The sequence below is a fragment of the Tamandua tetradactyla genome, chromosome 7 (assembly GCF_023851605.1).
Source record: "Tamandua tetradactyla isolate mTamTet1 chromosome 7, mTamTet1.pri, whole genome shotgun sequence".
NCBI lineage: Eukaryota > Metazoa > Chordata > Mammalia > Pilosa > Myrmecophagidae > Tamandua > Tamandua tetradactyla.
The window spans coordinates 94,462,488-94,481,657 of NC_135333.1; the positions used below are offsets into that span (position 1 = coordinate 94,462,488).

The 19,170-nt window shown below is 39.7% G+C and overlaps 1 protein-coding gene across 2 annotated transcripts in view; it reads right to left on the reverse strand.

Moving 5' to 3' along the window:
* DENND5B (DENN domain containing 5B) overlaps positions 1–19,170 on the reverse strand; it is a 269,467-nt gene that overhangs the window by 95,025 nt on the left and 155,272 nt on the right. For both annotated transcript variants that reach the window (XM_077170450.1, XM_077170452.1), the window contains 2 exons: positions 5,134–5,227; positions 987–1,118 (listed from right to left, as the gene is read on the reverse strand). In XM_077170450.1, the coding sequence (XP_077026565.1) occupies positions 987–1,118; positions 5,134–5,227 (226 nt within the window). The remainder of the gene's footprint in view (positions 1–986; positions 1,119–5,133; positions 5,228–19,170) is intronic.

The window sequence follows — 19,170 nt, forward strand, 5'->3', positions numbered from 1 at the left end:
TTAGATTACTATCCTGAGCAATATTAGAGAATTATACCAGACCTAAAAATGTCCTGTCAGAACCCGGAACCCCATCCTGCCACTACAACTGTGCCCTCCCACTGCCTCCAGCCTGTTAACATATTAAAGATATTTGGGGTTAGTTGTGACTGCACTTAGGTAAAAACTACAATACAAACAGAAAGCTCTCTAATTTGTGCGTAAACCAGGACTCTTTTTTCCCTTTCTCCTTTCCTTCCTTCTCTCTTCAGGAACATGTACTAAAAAATGGAAAGGAAAAGGAAATCCATTTCAATTAATTCACATCACTTTTAGCAGCTCATAAAATATAAGGTGAGAGAATACCTAATTTCTTTAGGTAGGGGCCTTCTCTGTTTGACTCACCACTACATGCTGATGCTAAAAATCTTGCACTTCTTGACTATGCAGATAAGGAACTCAAGAAATAACTGTCAAATAAATTAATGAAATTGTTCGCTAAAATGATGCTTTGAGTTTCATCAAGGTGTTTGTAATGCTATCTCCAAAGAACACACATACCTGAAATGTATTATACACAAACCCACCACACAGCTAGTCTTCTTCCTTATTATATATATATATATATATATATATATATATATATACACACACACACATATATGTGTGTGAGCACAGATAAGGTTGCACACACACGTTGCCTTTCTAATAAGATGACATCATACCTAACACAATGGCTTAATATTTGCTCATGTTGGAGAGGAGGAGATTAATGAATGACTGAAAAGATAAGAAAAACTGTGCGGAGCTCTCATGTTACTAATTCTTTGGGCAACGGACAGCCCATGGAGGTCCAAGACCTAGGCACAGAGCACATGAGGTCTAGTCACAGAAGATTTCTTCTAGGGAAGCTACAGGTTCAAATGGGGGTTGGCTTTGCTCATCTTAGCCTCATATGTGGTGCTAAAATGAATAAACACTGCCTCACATCAGTGAGTATTACATACCTTCATTCTACATTCTTTTAATAAGCCTTCTACAAATTTCCAGTTGGTCTGTGCAATCACTGCAGGAGAAAGGTCTGACAATTTGGGTTGCCTCAGGTTTTTTCCTAAACTTCGTGCCTCTTGCATATATTTCTAAAAATAAGAGCATGTTAATGCATAAAAATAGATATTCTTCTCATTACATCAACCTTACACATACAAGTGCAGGGCAAAATAGGATGCAAAAAAAAAGCCATAAGTGTATATATGCAAAAGCAATTAAAAGTTTAGTATAAAAAAAGGTAGAAGATGTTCATACCACTCCTCAACTTGTCAACCCCTGTCAAAATAAGGGTGAAAGAAACCTACCAGGTTAAGTCTCATTCAAAATGAAATGTACATGATATATTTACAGTTAGTATTTCAAGTGCAGTTTCATCTAGTTTAGTTTTTTTAATGGGAATATCTGAGATCGTGATTAGTCAAGAGCATGGTTGGGATGAAAAAAATGTAGGTGTCTAGATTACAAGTCCAAGGTTCCGCAGAAACCTAGTGTTCTCAGATTTCTTGTTTTCTCCACCCTTTTTCCCACAGATCGAGACTCAAGGTACTTCTAGCCTCTTGGGCTGGATACCTTATATTTGCATCAGGACCAAAGGGCAGAACCTCCAAAATGTATAGGTATCTTAGGACCATTATCTAGAGGACCACTGCTCTAAATTATGTAGTAAAACTAGCAGTTTGTTGGGGAAGGAGAGATAGACCACAAGCAAGCACACCTTCCCACAGGCACATATGTGAATTACATCCTAACTATCTTAAGAGGAGACCTGATACTATAAGAAAAGATGCATAAAATCCTTTGCATTCTTTAAATGAAAGGAGTTCATACATGTAATATATTTCTCTTTTGGAAGAAAAGAAAAGTGCTAAATCTGGTATGAAAAAAAGAAAATATTACAGATTAGGGATTTGACAGATCAGTTTTACCTTCTGCTTCTCAACCATCCAGGTGAAAGGCAGCACTAGAAAACATCTTTCCAGTTAGTTATTTCTAAGGACACATTTACAAATCAAATGGACTCTTCATGCATTTAGTACCCATAGCAATTGTATAAACTTCTTTCTGCTTCTAATTTTTTTAAGAGGGGCAAGCAAAGAAGAGAAAACTGAGAATGAGATGACTATATCAAGAGAAATTAAATGCAATGAGATCTACAGAAACATCCTGGATGTTAGTTTTCAAATAAAAAAAAGCAGGAAATGAAAACAGTTTCAGAAAAATCCATCTGAGATATAGGGTAGGGGACCTATATAAGAATCATAATATTTGTATTTCCTGTAATTTCAGGTTATACTGATGTTATCTGTATATTACCAATCAGAGATAAAAGTCTGATAAAAATCTTAACTGTTAAATGTTAAAAGTGTTGTGTTTCTCCCCAAGACTCAACTCCACATCTTTAGAACTTCTGCTATGCAGAGAGAACTACTACAAGGCTCAGTTCTCAAGAAGAGCTGAATATCAAACTTGACTTAGGAAGAAACACACTCGCTAGAAGAAAAGGAGTGGTTAGGCAAAAGGCTGGGAAGAAAACTTTGGCATTTCTTTTTCTGAAAAAGATTTTTAAAAGTCAATAACTAGGGGCAATACTATGGTGGCTCAGTGGTAGAATTCTCGCCTTCCATGCCGGAGACCCAGGTTTGATTCCCGGTGCCTGTTCATGACAAAAAAAAAAAAAAAAAAAAAAGTCAATCACTGGATTCTGTTTTTTTTGTGGGGTGGAGGAGTTGCATGCACTGGGAATTGAATCCAGGTCTCCTGCATAGCAGGCAAGAATTCTACTGGATTTTGTTTTATAAACGAAAATAAGCTATAGTGGAGTTTCCTCTAACCATATTTATTGAGCACCCAGCACAGGTATTAATTAGCCAAGAGTAGGGCCACGTGAAAGTTCCTTTCTGAGCATCTCTGCTGGAGCCACCGAATCAGCAACATTCCATGCACATGCACAGAAAGGACACAGAGGGTTGCAACAGGTCAATCCTCACAGCAAGGAGTGAGGCCATGTCTACAAGTACAAAAACAGAGTAATATTTTTAAATTAAGAAGGTGGTAAAGATGTGATTTGCTTTGGGGCAATTGGAGGAAAAGGCCTAATTTAAGATGAAAAATGGACAAGAAAGAAAAATGTCCACGAAGAATGTTTTTTATAATAACATTTATCGTTTATAAGAGGAAGTAAACCCAATTTCTTCTAAAATGTCTGCTATACTCTTCTTTATTTCTTCAAAGGCAAAACAACAAACCATCAGGAGCCACCTATGAAAATATATCCTGTGATTCAATAAACAATGGCCCAATGCTCTTTAATACCAGGCTTTCTATGAGTTCTCTAATTAACACCCTATCCCTTTAACTGGGACCCAGTTTGCAAAGATAAGACCATAATAGAGTTAAATAAGTTTAAGCTAATGTGTCTAAAAGGGACAAATACGTAAGAAAGAGTCTTAAGTTACTTTTGCTGTCAGGTGAATAGCTGTTAAGTGCAACTGGATTGTGTGAAGAGTAGCTGGTTTAGTGTGCAGAGTACTGGCCTGGAAGTTAAGAGTCCTGGGCTTTATTTAGGTCCTTCTCAGTTCTCGTGTATCTTTTTACTTTGGGGAAGTCTCTCAGGCTTCAGTTACACCAAGTCAAACTAGAGAAGCTGACCTCTAAGGTCCTCTCAGCATTAAGATTCTATGTTTGATGACTCAGTTTTCGACCACCCACCTAAAATACAGATCGGGATGGATAAATTAAAATGTCTTGGAGATAGAACCCAGTAACAAAAAGCTGTATGACAATGGATCATTTCTGAAAAATGCTTTTTCTTTCTAACATGTGTCAGCACACACCATCATAAAGGTACCAAACACAAGAGGAAGAGGAGAGCAAAATGGAGAGGCTGAGAATTCACGTCACAAGGTGATGTGAGGCATTCTAGAGCTACATGCACTTACGCACGTGTAAAATTCAAGTAACACCAAAGACAGGATTTGGGAACATCTGTCAAAGCACTTTCGGGCAAAGGACATACCAGGCAGCACTCAGAGAAGGATTTTTTAGGAAGTCGTGCAGGAGGAGGTGGGCCCTGCTCCCACTCCCAGAAAGCCATGGAGTTCTGACAGACCAAAACTTCCCCGGAAGGCTAAGAGGATGGAGATGCGCCATTTACAAAACAGAAAAAAGAAAAAAAGGGGGGGGGGGGGGGATAGGGAAAAAGACACAAGCAAAACAAGCATGCATATAATAAAAGTTATGGCAAAAGGGAGGGGAAGAGAAGAAAATATGGTAACACAAATGAAAGCACGAAACAGGATATGCGTCAGTTCTTAAAAAAATGCTTAAAATCAGATATATATGAACATATTAACAAAAAAGCATTTCATTTTTGGAATGATGTTATTCTGCTGTATTGTGAGTTCAGAAAATAATCAACAGTACTCTAACTGCATTTTTCTTTTGATCCCAAGAAATAATAAAAACTTCCTTATAATTGTTCAAATGTGTAATTATGGTTTTATTTTCAAATAGTACAAATAAAGCAAGAGCATCTTAATTTAAAACAGATTTAAAATACTTTTTATTTTTTTCCCTTGGGCAGGCATTGGGAACTGAACCCAGGTCTCTGCAATGGCAGGCGAGAACTCTACCTGCTGAGCTACCATGGCCTGCCCTAAAATACTTCTAAAAACGGTGTTAGGAAGCCAAGGACAAAGCACAACCTAACACATCTTTACAAGAAATGGAAACATTTCTAAGTTTCAAGCATAATTTAAATGTAATGAATTCACCTAAATATTAGGTTAATGTTAATGCTTAAGTTTTTCTCTCTACAGGAAAATATACTGACCAAAAATTTATACTAAACTTAGCCTTTACTTGATGTGGTATACAGAAAGACTTGTTTTAAAACCTGATTTTAGAAGTACTGAAATTTAAAAAGCGGGGAAAAAAAAGTGCTTTCTGTTATAAGTCAGTACAAAAGGATTACTATTTTAAAACATAGCTGAACCATTTTTTTAAAGAACATGATGAACCTATACAACAACAGAACACCCGATGGGCTGAGTAAGCCTAATCACGGCTCTAGACAGACGGGCCTCCTGGGAAGCAGCCACATACCTCCCTCAAGTCATTGTCCAGTCCAATGTGCTCAGAATGCTGGCGAAGGCGTTCTTTCCTACGCTGTGAGGTGGCACTTCGACTTACCCAACGACTGAAAAAATAACCATACCCAAGATGGAGTAAGTTAAAATAAACAAACAAAACTGTGGTCATGAAAGGAGAAAGAATTAACTGTTCAACACAAAACTGACAACAGCTATTTTTCAGTCAATTCTTTGTTTATAAATATAAATATATAAATATAAAACAGCTTTATCGAGCTATAAACCATATACCATTCAAATTTACCCACTTAGGTACACAATTCACTAGTTTTTAGTATATTCAGAGTTGTGTACCATTACAATAGATACTTTTAAAAATCTGAGATTAAACCAATGTACAGTGTGAATTCACTGCTGACAAGTGTATATGTAATAATAAGATCTTAACTGAATCAGTCCTTGATTATACTAGACATACGTAGGAATGCCTTGACTTTCTCAAAATAAGTATGTGTGAAGAATTTTTAATATGGAAAATATGCTCAAAATCCATAAACATAGAACTTAAACAAAATTTCTTAAACTTAAAACAAAATTTAAGAAATTCCCAATTTCCTAAGGAAGAGCTTTCTAAACTTAAGATTCAAATTAAGTGAGTCCTCATCTGTAAACCATCAGGGTTGGACTAGATGACCACAAGGATTTCTTTGGCTCTAAAACTTTATGATCCTGTGGATGTAAAATGAGAGTCTATATTTATTTTTCAGTCTTTTGTAAAAACACTTACTACACAATTGTAATACAAAAATACAGAGAAAAAATAAATTTAAAATGAAGCCCAAACTCTTTTCCATAGTCTATAAAATTCTAAAATAACCAGGTCCCTGGTCTTCTCTCTTTGACTTCACCTGATAGCACTTTTCCCCTAACTGACCATGTACTAGCAAATGACCTCTATTCAGTTACTAAATGATTTCTTGACAAAATCCATACTGGTTTTATAAGGGGTTTCTCTGCTACTAAATTTTCTTCCCTGCTAAGGACAATAGAAGAGTATATGGATGACCTAGTCTTACAATTCTGGGATCCTCTGAACCCAAATAACCGCATCTCCACTCTATTCAGTCACAATCAGTCCCTGACATTGAATCAAGTGACCACAGAACTCCTCTACCTCACAAATCTTAAACTTAATCTTAAGCTGACTCCCATCTCTCATCACAATAGCTTTTCCATTCCTCAACTCGCACTTGAGACCCCTGGTACTTTCTTTCCTTACCCCTTGTGCTTTGCTTTTCCTTTTGAGGCTAAATCTGCGGAAAATCGCTTATTTATTTACTTTTTTTTTTGCATGGGCAGGCACCGGGAATTAAACCCAGGTCTCTGGCATAGTAGGCAAGAACTTTGCCACTGAGCCACCATGGCCCGCCCTGGAAAATCACTTATACCATTCCCAAACTAGTACCCTTTTCTCTTTCCTTCCTGTCTTATTTTTCCTACAAGGAACCTTTCCTTACTGCCTTCCCTGCCCCTACAAGGACCCAAACCTGGATCAATACTACCCTCTCAATTTCCGATTCTTAGAGCCACGTGGATTAGTTCTTGACTTCCCTCAAGATTACATGACTTTACCTGCCCTTTATCAATTCTCCCCCATTCCCCTCAAAGATTATTCCAAACCTTTCACTTAACTCAAATGCCTGTAATCAACCAATGACCTACCTACTTTCTGCCTTCTACCTAAATGATGCATACACTTAGACACTTTCATCTGAAACCAAAGAATAAAATTCATTAGTCACAACTCAGAACTATTCCTTCCACCTGTATGCCTAACCAAAAATCTGTTGCTTTTTTCAACCTGTTCCATTAGTCTCCCTATTTTCTGAATCTTCAATTTTTCTCTCTCAACCAAGTGTTTCCCTTCAGCTTACAAGAATGTTGGTCTCTCTCTTGACCCTCTGCAGTTATGTTTACATCTCTCTCTTCATTATTCTCACATGAAACTTAAAAAAAAAAGCTTAGATGGAAGGTATCTACTTACTTACCTTCAATTTTCAGTTCATCTCAAATCAGCAACTTTCCCTGAAAATACTCTTGATGAAGTCACTGATAGCTCTAACTACCAAATCCAATGGATATTAATCAATGTTTAGTTTACTCAAATTTTCTGCTGTGTTTAGTATGGCTGATTACTCATTCAGCCTTGAAACTCTAGCTGTTTTCGACTACTTCAATGTTTTTAGATAAATTTTTTCACCTTTGAGCCTTTGTAAGTGTCTACCCTTCTATTCATTTTTCAAATAGCTTACATGCCATTATCTTTCAGAAAGTATTCCACAACTCCTCCAAAACTAAATTAGCTAATCCTTTCGTATTCTGCAATTCCAGTACATATCATATTGTATTATAAGTACACAACTCTACTTTCAATGAAATCCTCTATCAAACAAACTCTTGAAAGACTGGCATCTTTGCAGAGTCTACCACAGCACCTGTCATTTCCATAAATTAAAAAAAGATTTTTTTTAAATACCAAAAAACACCAAATAAACGCAACCATTCTTATTTTGATCATTCCGTTCCACACATATAATCAGCAATTCACAATATTATCATATAGTTGCATATTCATTATCATGATCATTTCTTGGAAAATTTGCATCTATTCAGAAAAAGAAATAAAAGGAAAACAGATAAAAACTTATACATACCATACCCCTTACCCCTCCCTTTCATTGATCACTACCATTTCAAACTAAATTTATTTTAACACTTGTTCCCCCTATTATTTTTATTTCATATGTTATACTTGCTTGCTGACAAGGTAGATAAAAGGAGCATCAGATAAAAGGTTTTCACAATCACACAGTCACACTGTGAAAGCTATACCATCATTCAATCATCGTCAAGAAACATGGCTACTGGAACACAGCTCTACATTTTCAGGCAGTTCCCTCCAGCCTCTCCATTACATCTTGAATAACAAGGTGATAACTACTTAATGTGTAAGAATAACTTCCAGGATAACCTCTCACTCTGTTTGGAATCTCTCAGCCATTGACACTTTGTCTCATTTCACTTTTCCCCCTTTTGGTTGAGAAGGTTTTCTCAATCCCTTGATGCTGAGTCTCAGCTCATTCTAGGGTTTTTCTCAATCCCTTGATGCTGAGTCTCAGCTCATTCTAGGATTACTGTCCCATGTTGCCAGGAAGGTCCACACCCCTGGGAGTCATGTCCCATGTAGACAGGGGGAGGGTGGTGAGTTTGCTTGTTGTTTTGGCTGGAGAGAAAGACCACATCTGAGCAACAAAAGAGGTTCTCTTGGGGGTGACTCAGGCCAAATTTTAAGTAGCTTGATCTATCTTTTGTCGGGTTGTTTCATATGAACAAACCCCAATACTGGGTACTCAGCCAATAGTTATGTTGTTCACACTGCTTGTGAGAATATCAAGAATTCAACTTGGGGAAGTTGAATTTTTCCCCATTCTCACCATTCCCCGAAGGGGACTTTGCAAATACTTTTCCACTCACTGATTGAATCACTCTGGGATTCATTAGGACATCATTCTGGACAAATCAACAAAATCTCACGTCCTACCCAAGATTCCAAATACTTATGGTGTTCAATCAAGCTACCTACAGAAGTTATATTAGGAAATGCACTAGTCAAAATATAAATTTTGTACCAAATACACATTTTTTGCTTTAGTCTCATAAGTTGAAATTTTAAAATATTAATTACCATCTATTTTCAACACCCTGCAGTAATGACATTCCTTTGTTCTTCCTCATGCAAAAACATTTTTAAAATTCGTACGTTTAGTCACTATCATTATACACACTAGGCATTTCTAGATTATACCATCTCGGTCTTTATCATCTTTCTGATTTCATTTATGCCCCCAGCGCTCCTCCCTTGATGATTTTCACATTCAGCTTCACTCAGTGTTTTAACATAATTGTATGACAGTTAGGTAGCATTGTGCTGTTCCATTTCTGAGTTTTTATATTCAGTCCTGTTGCACAGTCTGTATCCCTTCAGCTCCAACTACCCAATATCTTACCCTATTTCTAACTTCTGATGGTCTCTGTTACCAATGAACTATTCCAAGTTTGTTCACTAATGTCAGTTCATATCAGTGAGACCATACAGTATTTGTCCTTTTGTTTTTGGCGAATCTCACTCAGCATAATGTCCTTAAGGTCCATCCATGTTGTTACACATTTCATAACTTTATTCTGTCTTATAACTGCATAATATACCATCGTATGTATATATAACAGTTTGTTTAGCCACTCATATGTTGATGGACATTTTGGCTGTTTCCATCTCCTTGCAATTGTAAATTATGCTGCTATAAACATTGCTGTGCAAATCTCCATTTGTGTCCTTACCCTCATGTCCTCTGAGTAGATACCTAGCAATGGTATGGCCGGGTCATATGGCAATTCTATATTTAGTTTTTTGAGGAACCGAAAACTGCCATCCATAGCAGTTGTACCATTTGACATTTCCACCAACAGTGGATAAGTGTGCCTCTTTCTCCACATCCTCTCCATCACTTGTCATTTTCTGTTTTATTGATAATGGCCATTCCTGTGGGTGTGGGATGATATCTCCTTGGGTTTTGATTTGCATTTCTCTAATAGCCAGGGAAGTTGAGCATCTCTTCATGTGCCTTTTGGTCATTTGTATTTCCTTTTCTGAAAAGTGTCTGTTCAAATCCTTTGCCCATTTTGTAATTGGGTTGGCTGTCTTTTTGTTGTTGAGTTGAACAATCACTTTACAAATTCTGGATACTAGACCTTTATCTGATATGTCGTTTCCAAATATTGTCTCCCATTGTGTAGGGAGACAAAGTCATCAAGACTTTGTTGATGAAGTTCTTTGATGCACAAAAAGTGTTTAATTTTGAGGAGTTCCCATCTATTTATTTTTTTCTTCAATGCTCTTGCTTTGGGCGTAAGGTCTAGAAACCCGCCTCCGAGTCTAAGATATTTCCCTACATTTTCTTCCAACAGTTTTACAGTCTTAGATATAATGTTTAGGTCTTTGATGCATTTTGAGTTAACTTTTGTATAGGATGTGAGATATGGGTCCTCTTTCATTCTCTTGCATATGGTTAACCAGTTCTCTAGGCACCATTTATTGAAGAGACTGTTCTGTCCCAGGTGAGTTGGCTTGACTCCCTTATTAAAGATCAATTGTCCATAGATGAAAGGGTCTATATCTGAACACTCTATTCAATTTCATTGGTCAACATATCTATCTTTATGCACGTACCATGCTGTTTTGGCCACTGTAGCTTCATAATATGCCTTAAAGTCAGGTAATGTGAGACCTCCGACTTCATTTTTTTTTTCTCAGGATACTTATAGCTATTCGGGGCACCCTGCCCTTCCAGATAAATTTGGTTATTGGTTTTTCTAGTTCTGAAAAGTAAGTTTTTGGGATTTTAATTGGTATTGTATTGAATTCGTATATCAATTTAGGTAGAATTGACATTTTACCCAAATTTAGTCTTCTAATCCATGAACACGGTATGCCCTTCCATCTATTTAGGTCTTCTGTGTTTTCTTTTAACAACTTCTTGTAGTTTTCTTTGTATAGGTCTTTTGTCTCTTTAGTTGAATTTATTCCTAAATATTTTCTTCTTTTGGTTGCAACTGTAAATGGAATTCATTTCTTGCTTTCTCCCTCAGACTATTCATTACCAGTGCAGAGAAACACTACAGATTTTTGAGTGTTGATCTTGTAACCTGCCACTTTGCTGTACTTATTAGCTCTAGTAGTTTTGTTGTGGAGTTTTCGACATATAGTATCATATCACCTGCAAACAGTTGAGAGTTTTACTTCTTCCTTTCCAATTTTGATGTCTTGTATTTCTTTCTCTTGTCTAATTGCTCTGGCACAATGTTGAACAACAGTGGTGATAGTGGACATCCTTGTCTTGTTCTTGATCTTAGGGGGAATGTTTTCAGTTTTTCTCCATTGAGGATGATGCTAGCTGTGGGTTTTTCATATACTCCTTTTATCATTTTGAGGAAGTTCCCTTCTATTCCTATCCTTTGAAGTGTTTTCAACAGGAAAGGATGTTGAATTTTGTCAAATGCCTTTTCTGTATCAATCAAGATGATCATGTGGCTCTTCTGCTTTGATTTGTTGATATGGTGTATTACATTAATTGATTTTTTTATGTTGAACCATCCTTGCATACCTGGGATGAATCCTACTTGGTCATGATGTATAATTCTTTTAATGTGTTGCTGGATTCGATTTGCTAGAATTTTGTTGAGCATTTTTGCATCTATATTCATTAGAGAGACTGGTCTGTAGTTTTCTTTCTTTGTAATATCTTTGTCTGGCTTCGGTATGAGTGTGATGTTGGCTTCTGTCATGGTTAGGGACGGGTGTCAACTTGGCCAAGTTGTGGTGCCTGTTCGTCTGGTTGGGCAAGCGCTGGCCTGTCTGTTGCAATGAGAACATTTCATAGGATTAGGTCATGATCACGTCAGCTACATCCATAGCTGATTCCATTTGTAATCAGCCGGGGGTGGGGGGTGGGAGTGTCTTCTGCAATTAGTGATGTTAAATGCAATCGTGGGAAGCCTTTTAGGGAGGACTTGGAGGAGACAGGTTCCATTCCTGCTTTGGCTGGTGAGCCTCTCCTGTGGAGTTCATCCAGGCCATCCATCGGAGTCATCGGCTTCGCAGCTTGCCCTGTGGATTTTGGACTCTGTGTTCCTACAGTCACGTGAGACACTTTCATAAATTTTATATTTGCAAGTGTTCCCTGTTGATTCTGTTTCTCTAGAGAACCCTAACTAATACATCTTGGTACCAGGAGTGGTTCTTAAGGAACAGAAACTTAAATATGGGTTTTTATGAATGGTTTTCTACTCTGACTGGACTCAGAGACACTAAGGACTCTGATTCCCGTAATCAGAATGACACTCCCAATCCATGGACTGAGTTGGCAAAGGAGATAGTCAAAATATCATCATTCGATTCTCCTAATGCTTCGCTTGTACGAAGCCAGACTCTGGGGGATAATGTTTTTGACACCTTACAGAGTTTTGTAGAAATAAGAGTTATAGAGATGTTGGTTGGTTGTTGTTAGATACACTGTCTACATTAAAGGGTGAAAGGGATGGGCTTAAGGCTTCAAACAAGAAGCTTAAGTGCCGTCTGAAAGACGTAGAGGTTTCTATGAGTATCCTGAAGGAAAATCTTATTTCCTGTAGCCGTAGACTTGAGATCTCTGAAAATCAGACTCAGAATCTTATTGGTAGAGTAGCAACTTTACAACGTAAACTGAAATCTCAGTCTTGTATGGTGTCTGCCGTTAAAGTGAGGGCATTGATTGGAAAGGAGTGGGACCCTGAAAAATGGGATGGTGACATATGGATTGATAATGATGTTGGGGGTGACGTTGAAACCCTAGACCATGCTGAGCCTTCTTTAGATAACCCTGTAATAGTCTGCCCTGAGGACATAGCCGCCCCACCTCCAGCCTGCCTTGAGGAATTGGCCACACAACCTCCTCCTGAAGGGATTAGCCCTAGAGTTATTAATCCTGTTTCACCAGATGAAACTGCAAATGAAAGCCCTGAAGAAAATGGCTTGGAAGATATTTCTAATTCTTTTCATGACCCACCCCTCATTTCTTCTAGACCGATAACTAGACTCAAGTCCCAACAGGCCCCTAAAGGTGAGGTACAAAGTATCACACATGAGGAGGTACATTATACTCCAAAAGAACTGTGTGAGTTTTCCAATTTATATAGACAGAAATGAGGGGAATATGTGTGGCAATGGATTTTAAGAGTGTGGGATAATGGTGGGAGGAATATAAGGCTGGATCAGGCTGAATTTATTGATATGGGCCCACTAAGCAGAGATTCTGCATTCAATGTTATAGCTAGAGCAGTTAGAAAAGATGTTAACAGCTTGTTTGGGTGGTTGGTTGAAACATGGATCAAAAGGTGGCCAACATTACCTGAGGTTGAAATGCCAGAACTGCCCTGGTATAATGTAGATGAGGGGATCCAGAGGCTTAGAGAGATTGGGATGTTCAAGTGGATTTATCATGCAAAGCCTGCTCTTACACCCCAGGAATGTCCAGAGGATGTACCTTTTACCAGAACAGTGAGAAATAAGTTTGTGAGACTAGCACCATCATCCCTCAAGAGCTCTGTGGTTGCACTTCTCTGTAGGTCAGATATTACTGTAGGAACTGCTGTCACTGAGCTGGAATCCTTAAACACAATGGGGATGACAGGATCCCAAGTTGGCAGAAGCCAGGTGGCAGCACTTAATCACCAAAGACAGGGTAGACGCGGCTATTATAATAGACAACAAACTCAAAGGAGGCATCAAAATTATATGACACGCAGAGATTTGTGGCATTGGCTAGTAAATCATGGGGTGCCTAGAAATACAATAGAAGGGCAGCCTACTAAATTCTTGTTGGAGCTGTATAAACAAAAGAGTTCTAGGTCAAGGGAACAGAAGTCTAACCTGAATTACAAAAACACAGAGTCATGGCCCCTTAATCAATTTCCAGACTTGAAACAGTTTACAGACCCTGAGCCCCTTGAATGAAGGGGAGGCCAGGTCCCTATGGGGGAGAAACCTGTTACACTGCCACAAATTTATACTGTTAACCTTCCTCTAAGTCTTCCCCAAGGAGACCGACGGCCTTTTACCAGGGTAACTGTGCATTGGGGAAAAGGAAATGATCAGATATTTCGGGGAGTATTAGACACTGGTTCAGAAGTGACATTAATTCCAGGGGACCCAAAACGTCACTCTGGACCACCAGTCAGAGTGGGGGCTTATGGAGGCCAAGTGATCAAAGGAGTTTTAGCTCAGGTCCGTCTCACAGTGGGTCCAGTGGGCCCCCGGACCCATCCTGTAGTTATTTCCCCAGTTCCAGAATGTATAATTGGCATAGACATACTGAGCAACTGGCAGAATCCCCACGTTGGTTCTCTAACTCGTGCAGTGAGGGCTATTATGGTGGGAAAGGCCAAGTGGAAGCCACTAGAACTGCCCCTACCAACCAAAATAGTAAATCAAAAGCAATACCGTATTCCTGGAGGGATTGCAGAGATTACTGCCACTCTTAAGGACTTGAAAGATGCAGGGGTGGTGATTTCCACCACATCTCCGTTCAACTCTCCTATTTGGCCTGTGCAGAAAACAGATGGGTCTTGGAGAATGACAGTGGATTATCGTAAACTCAACCAGTTGGTAACTCCAATTGCAGCTGCTGTTCCAGATGTAGTATCATTGCTTGAGCAAATCAATACATCCCCTGGTACCTGGTATGCAGCTATTGATCTGGCAAATGCTTTTTTCTCAATAGCTATTAGTAAGGACCACCAGAAACAGTTTGCTTTCAGCTGGCAAGGTCAGCAATATACTTTCACTGTCCTACCTCAGGGGTATATCAATTCTCCAGCCCTATGTCATAATCTTGTTCGCAGAGACCTTGATCGTTTCTCCCTCCCAAAAGACATCACACTGGTCCATTATATTGATGATATCATGTTGATTGGACCTAGTGAGCAAGAAGTAGCAACTACCCTAGATTTACTGGTAAGGCATTTGCATGTCAGAGGATGGGAGATAAATCCAACAAAAATACAGGGGCCTTCCACCTCAGTAAAATTTCTAGGTGTCCAGTGGTGTAGGGCATGTCGAGATATCCCTTCTAAGGTGAAGGATAAGTTGCTGCATCTGGCCCCTCCCACAACCAAAAAAGAGGCACAACACGTAGTTGGTCTTTTTGGATTTTGGCGACAACATATTCCTCATTTGGGTGTGCTACTCCGGCCCATTTATCGAGTGACCAGAAAAGCTGCTAATTTTGAGGGGGACCTGAACAAGAGGAGGCTCTGCGACAGGTCCAGGCTGCTGCGCAAGCTGCTCTGCCACTTGGGCCGTATGATCCACCAGATCCAATGGTGCTGGAAGTGTCAGTGGCAAATAGAGATGCTGTCTGGAGCCTTTGGCAGGCCCCTATAGGAGAATCACAATGCAGACCCTTAGGATTTTGGAACAAAGCCTTACCATCTGCTGAAGATAACTACTCTCCTTTTGAGAAACAGCTTTTGGCCTGCTACTGGGCCTTAGTAGAGACTGAACGCTTAACCATGGGCCACCAAGTTACCATGAGACCTGAGTTGCCTATCATGAGTTGGGTGTTGTCTGACCTACCAAGCCATAAAGTTGGGCGTACACAGCAGCACTCTTTTGTAAAGTGGAAATGGTATATACGAGATAGAGCCAGAGCAGGTCCTGAAGGCACAAGTAAGTTACATGAAGAAGTGGCACAAATGCCCATGGTTTCCACTCCTGCTGCCACATTACCTTCTCTTTCCCAGACCAGGGCTATGGCCTCTTGGGGAGTTCCTTACAGTGAATTGACTGAGGAAGAGAAAACTCGGGCCTGGTTTACAGATGGTTCAGCACGATATGCAGGTACCACCCGAAAGTGGACAGCTGCAGCATTACAACCCCTTTCTGGGGTGTCCTTGAAGGACAGTGGTGAGGGGAAATCCTCCCAGTGGGCAGAACTTCAAGCAGTGCACCTGGTTGTTCATTTTGCTTGGAAGGAAAACTGGCCAGAGGTGCGTTTGTATACTGACTCATGGGCTGTTGCTAATGGTTTGGCTGGATGGTCAGGGACTTGGAAAGACCATAATTGGAAAACTGGTGACAAAGAGGTCTGGGGAAGAAGTATGTGGATAGACCTTTCTGAGTGGGCCAAAAACATGAAGATATTTGTGTCCCATGTGAATGCACACCAGAGGGTAACTTCAGCAGAGGAAGATTTTAATAATCAAGTAGATAAGATGACCCGTTCTATGAATACCAGTCAGACTCTTTCCCCAGCAACTCCTGTTATTGCCCAATGGGCTCATGAACAAAGTGGCCATGGTGGTAGGGATGGAGGTTATGCATGGGCTCAGCAACATGGACTTCCACTCACCAAGGCTGACCTGGCTACAGCCACTGCTGAGTGCCCAATCTGCCAGCAGCAGAGACCCACACTCAGCCCCCGATATGGCACCATTCCCCGAGGTGACCAGCCAGCTACCTGGTGGCAGGTTGATTACATTGGACCACTCCCTTCATGGAAGGGGCAGCGATTTGTTCTAACTGGAATAGACACATACTCTGGATATGGGTTTGCTTTCCCTGCACGCAATGCTTCTGCCAAAACTACTATCCGTGGGCTTACAGAATGCCTTATCCATCGTCATGGTATTCCATATAGCATTGCTTCGGATCAAGGAACACTCTTCACAGCAAATGAAGTGCGGGAATGGGCACATGCTCATGGAATTCTCTGGTCTTACCATGTTCCCCATCATCCAGAAGCAGCTGGATTGATAGAACGGTGGAATGGCCTTTTGAAAACTCAATTACGGTGCCAACTAGGTGGCAAAAACTTGAAAGGCTGGGGTAATGTTCTCCAGGAAGCTGTGTATGCTCTGAATCAGCGTCCACTGTATGGTGCTGTTTCTCCCATAGCCAGGATCCATGGGTCCAGGAACCAAGGGGTGGAAATGGGTGTGGTGCCACTCACTATTACTCCTAGTGATCCACTAGGAAAATTTTTGCTTCCTGTCCCTGCTACCCTGAGTTCTGCTGGTCTACAGGTTTTAGTTCCAAAACGGGGTATGCTTTCTCCAGGAGAAACAACAGTGATACCACTGAACTGGAAGTTAAGATTGCCACCTGGTCACTTTGGGCTACTTATGCCTCTGGATCAACACACCAAGAAGGGGATTACATTATTGTTTGGGGTAACTGACCCTGACTATCAGAAGGAAGTAGGACTGCAACTACATAATGGAGGTAAAGAAGAGTTTTCTTGGAATATAGGAGATCCCCTGGGGCGTCTATTAGTACTACCATGCCCTGTGATTAAAATCAATGGAAAACTGCAACAACACAATCCAGGCAGGACCACTAATAGCTCTGAGACTTCAGGAATGAAGGTTTGCATCACCCCACCAGGCAAAGAACCACAGCCAGCTGAAGTGTTTGCTGAGGGGAAAGGGAACATGGAATGGGTAGTGGAAGAAGGTAGTGATAAATATGAACTTCGACCACGTGATCAGTTACAGAAACAAGGACTGTAATGCTGTTTTGTTCATGTTATACTGTTTAAGTTGTACGATATCAAGTTTAAGAGTGAATGTTGCCCAAGGATTTGCACCCTATTCTGGAGAGATTTAATGTGTTTCCAGTTGCATGCGGGACGGTTGAGTATTGTCAGGTCAAAGAAAAAATGTATGCTTATTTGTTTTCATTTGGAGATTGAGTATGGTCTAAGGTGATATATACATATATATATATATATAGGTGCCAAGTTGACAAGGGGTGGACTGTCATGGTTAGGGACGGGTGTCAACTTGGCCAAGTTGTGGTGCCTGTTCATCTGGTTGGGCAAGTGCTGGCCTGTCTGTTGCAATGAGGACATTTCATAGGATTAGGTCATGACCACGTCAGCTACATCCACAGCTGATTCCATTTGTAATCGGCCGGGGGGGGGGGGGGAGTGTCTTCTGCAATTAGTGATGTTAAATGCAATCGTGGGAAGTCTTTTAGGGAGGACTCGGAGGAGACAGGTTCCATTCCTGCTTTGGCTGGTGAGCCTCTACTGTGGAGTTCATCAGGCCATCCATCGGAGTCATCGGCTTCGCAGCTTGCCCTGTGGATTTTGGACTCTGCGTTCCTATGGTCACGTGAGACACTTTCATAAATTTTATATTTGCAAGTGTTCCCTGTTGATTCTGTTTCTCTAGAGAACCCTAACTAATACAGCTTCATAGAATGAGTTAGGTAGCTTTCTCTTCCTTCAATTTTTTTGAAGAGTTTGAGCAGGATTGGCATTAATTCTTTCTTGAATGTTTGGTAGAACTCACATGTGAAGCCATCTGGTTCTGGACTTTTCTTTTGGGGGAGCTTCTTAATGACTGATTCAATTTCTTTACTTGTGATTGGTTTGTTGAGGTCGTCTATTTCTTCTCAAGTCAAATTTGGCTGTTCATGCCTTTCTAGAAAGTTGTCCATTTCATCTATATTGTTGTATTTATTAGCATAAAGTTGTTCATAGTATCCTGTCATTACTTTCTTTATTTCTGTGGGGTCAGTGGTCATGTCTTCTCTTACATTTCTGATCTTATTTATTTGCATCCTCTCTCTTCTTCTTTTTGTCAATCTTGTTAAGGGTCTATCAATGTTACTGATTTTCTCATAGAACCAGCTTCTGGTTTTATTGATTTTCTCAATAGTTTTCACGTTCTCAATTTCATTTATTTCTGCTCTACTTTTGGTATTTCTTTTCTTTTGCTTGCTTTGGGGTTAGTTTGCTGTACTTTCTCTACTTCTTCCAAGTGGACAGTTAATTCCTCGATTTTTGTCCTTTTTTTTGATATAGGCATTTAGGGCAATAAATTTCCATCTTAGCACTGACTTTGTTGTGTCCCATAAGTTTTGATATGTTGTGTTTTCATTTTCATTTGCCTCAAGATATTTACCAATTTCTCTCGTAATTTCTTCCTTGACCCACTCGTTGTTAAAGAGTGTGTTGTTGAGCATCCACATATTTGTGAATTTTCTGGCACTCTGCCTATTATTGATTTCCAACTTCATTCCTTTATGATCTGAGAAAGTGTTTTGTATGATTTTAATCTTTTTAAATTTATTGAGACTTGCTTTGTGACCCAGCAAATGGTCTATCTTTGAGAATGATCCATGAGCGCTTGAGAAAAAGGCATATAGTGCTGTTGTGGGGTGTAATGTTCTATAAATGCCTGTTAAGTCTAGCTCATTTTTTGTATTATTCAAATTCTCTGTTTCTTTATTGGTCCTCTGTCTAGATGTTCTGGCCATTGATAAGAGAGGGGAATTGAAGTCTCCAACTGTTGTGGTAGATGTGTTTATTTCTCCTTTCAGTGTTTGCCACTTGTATTTTAGAGCATTTTGGTTCGGTGCATAAATATTTATGATTGTTATGCCTTCTTG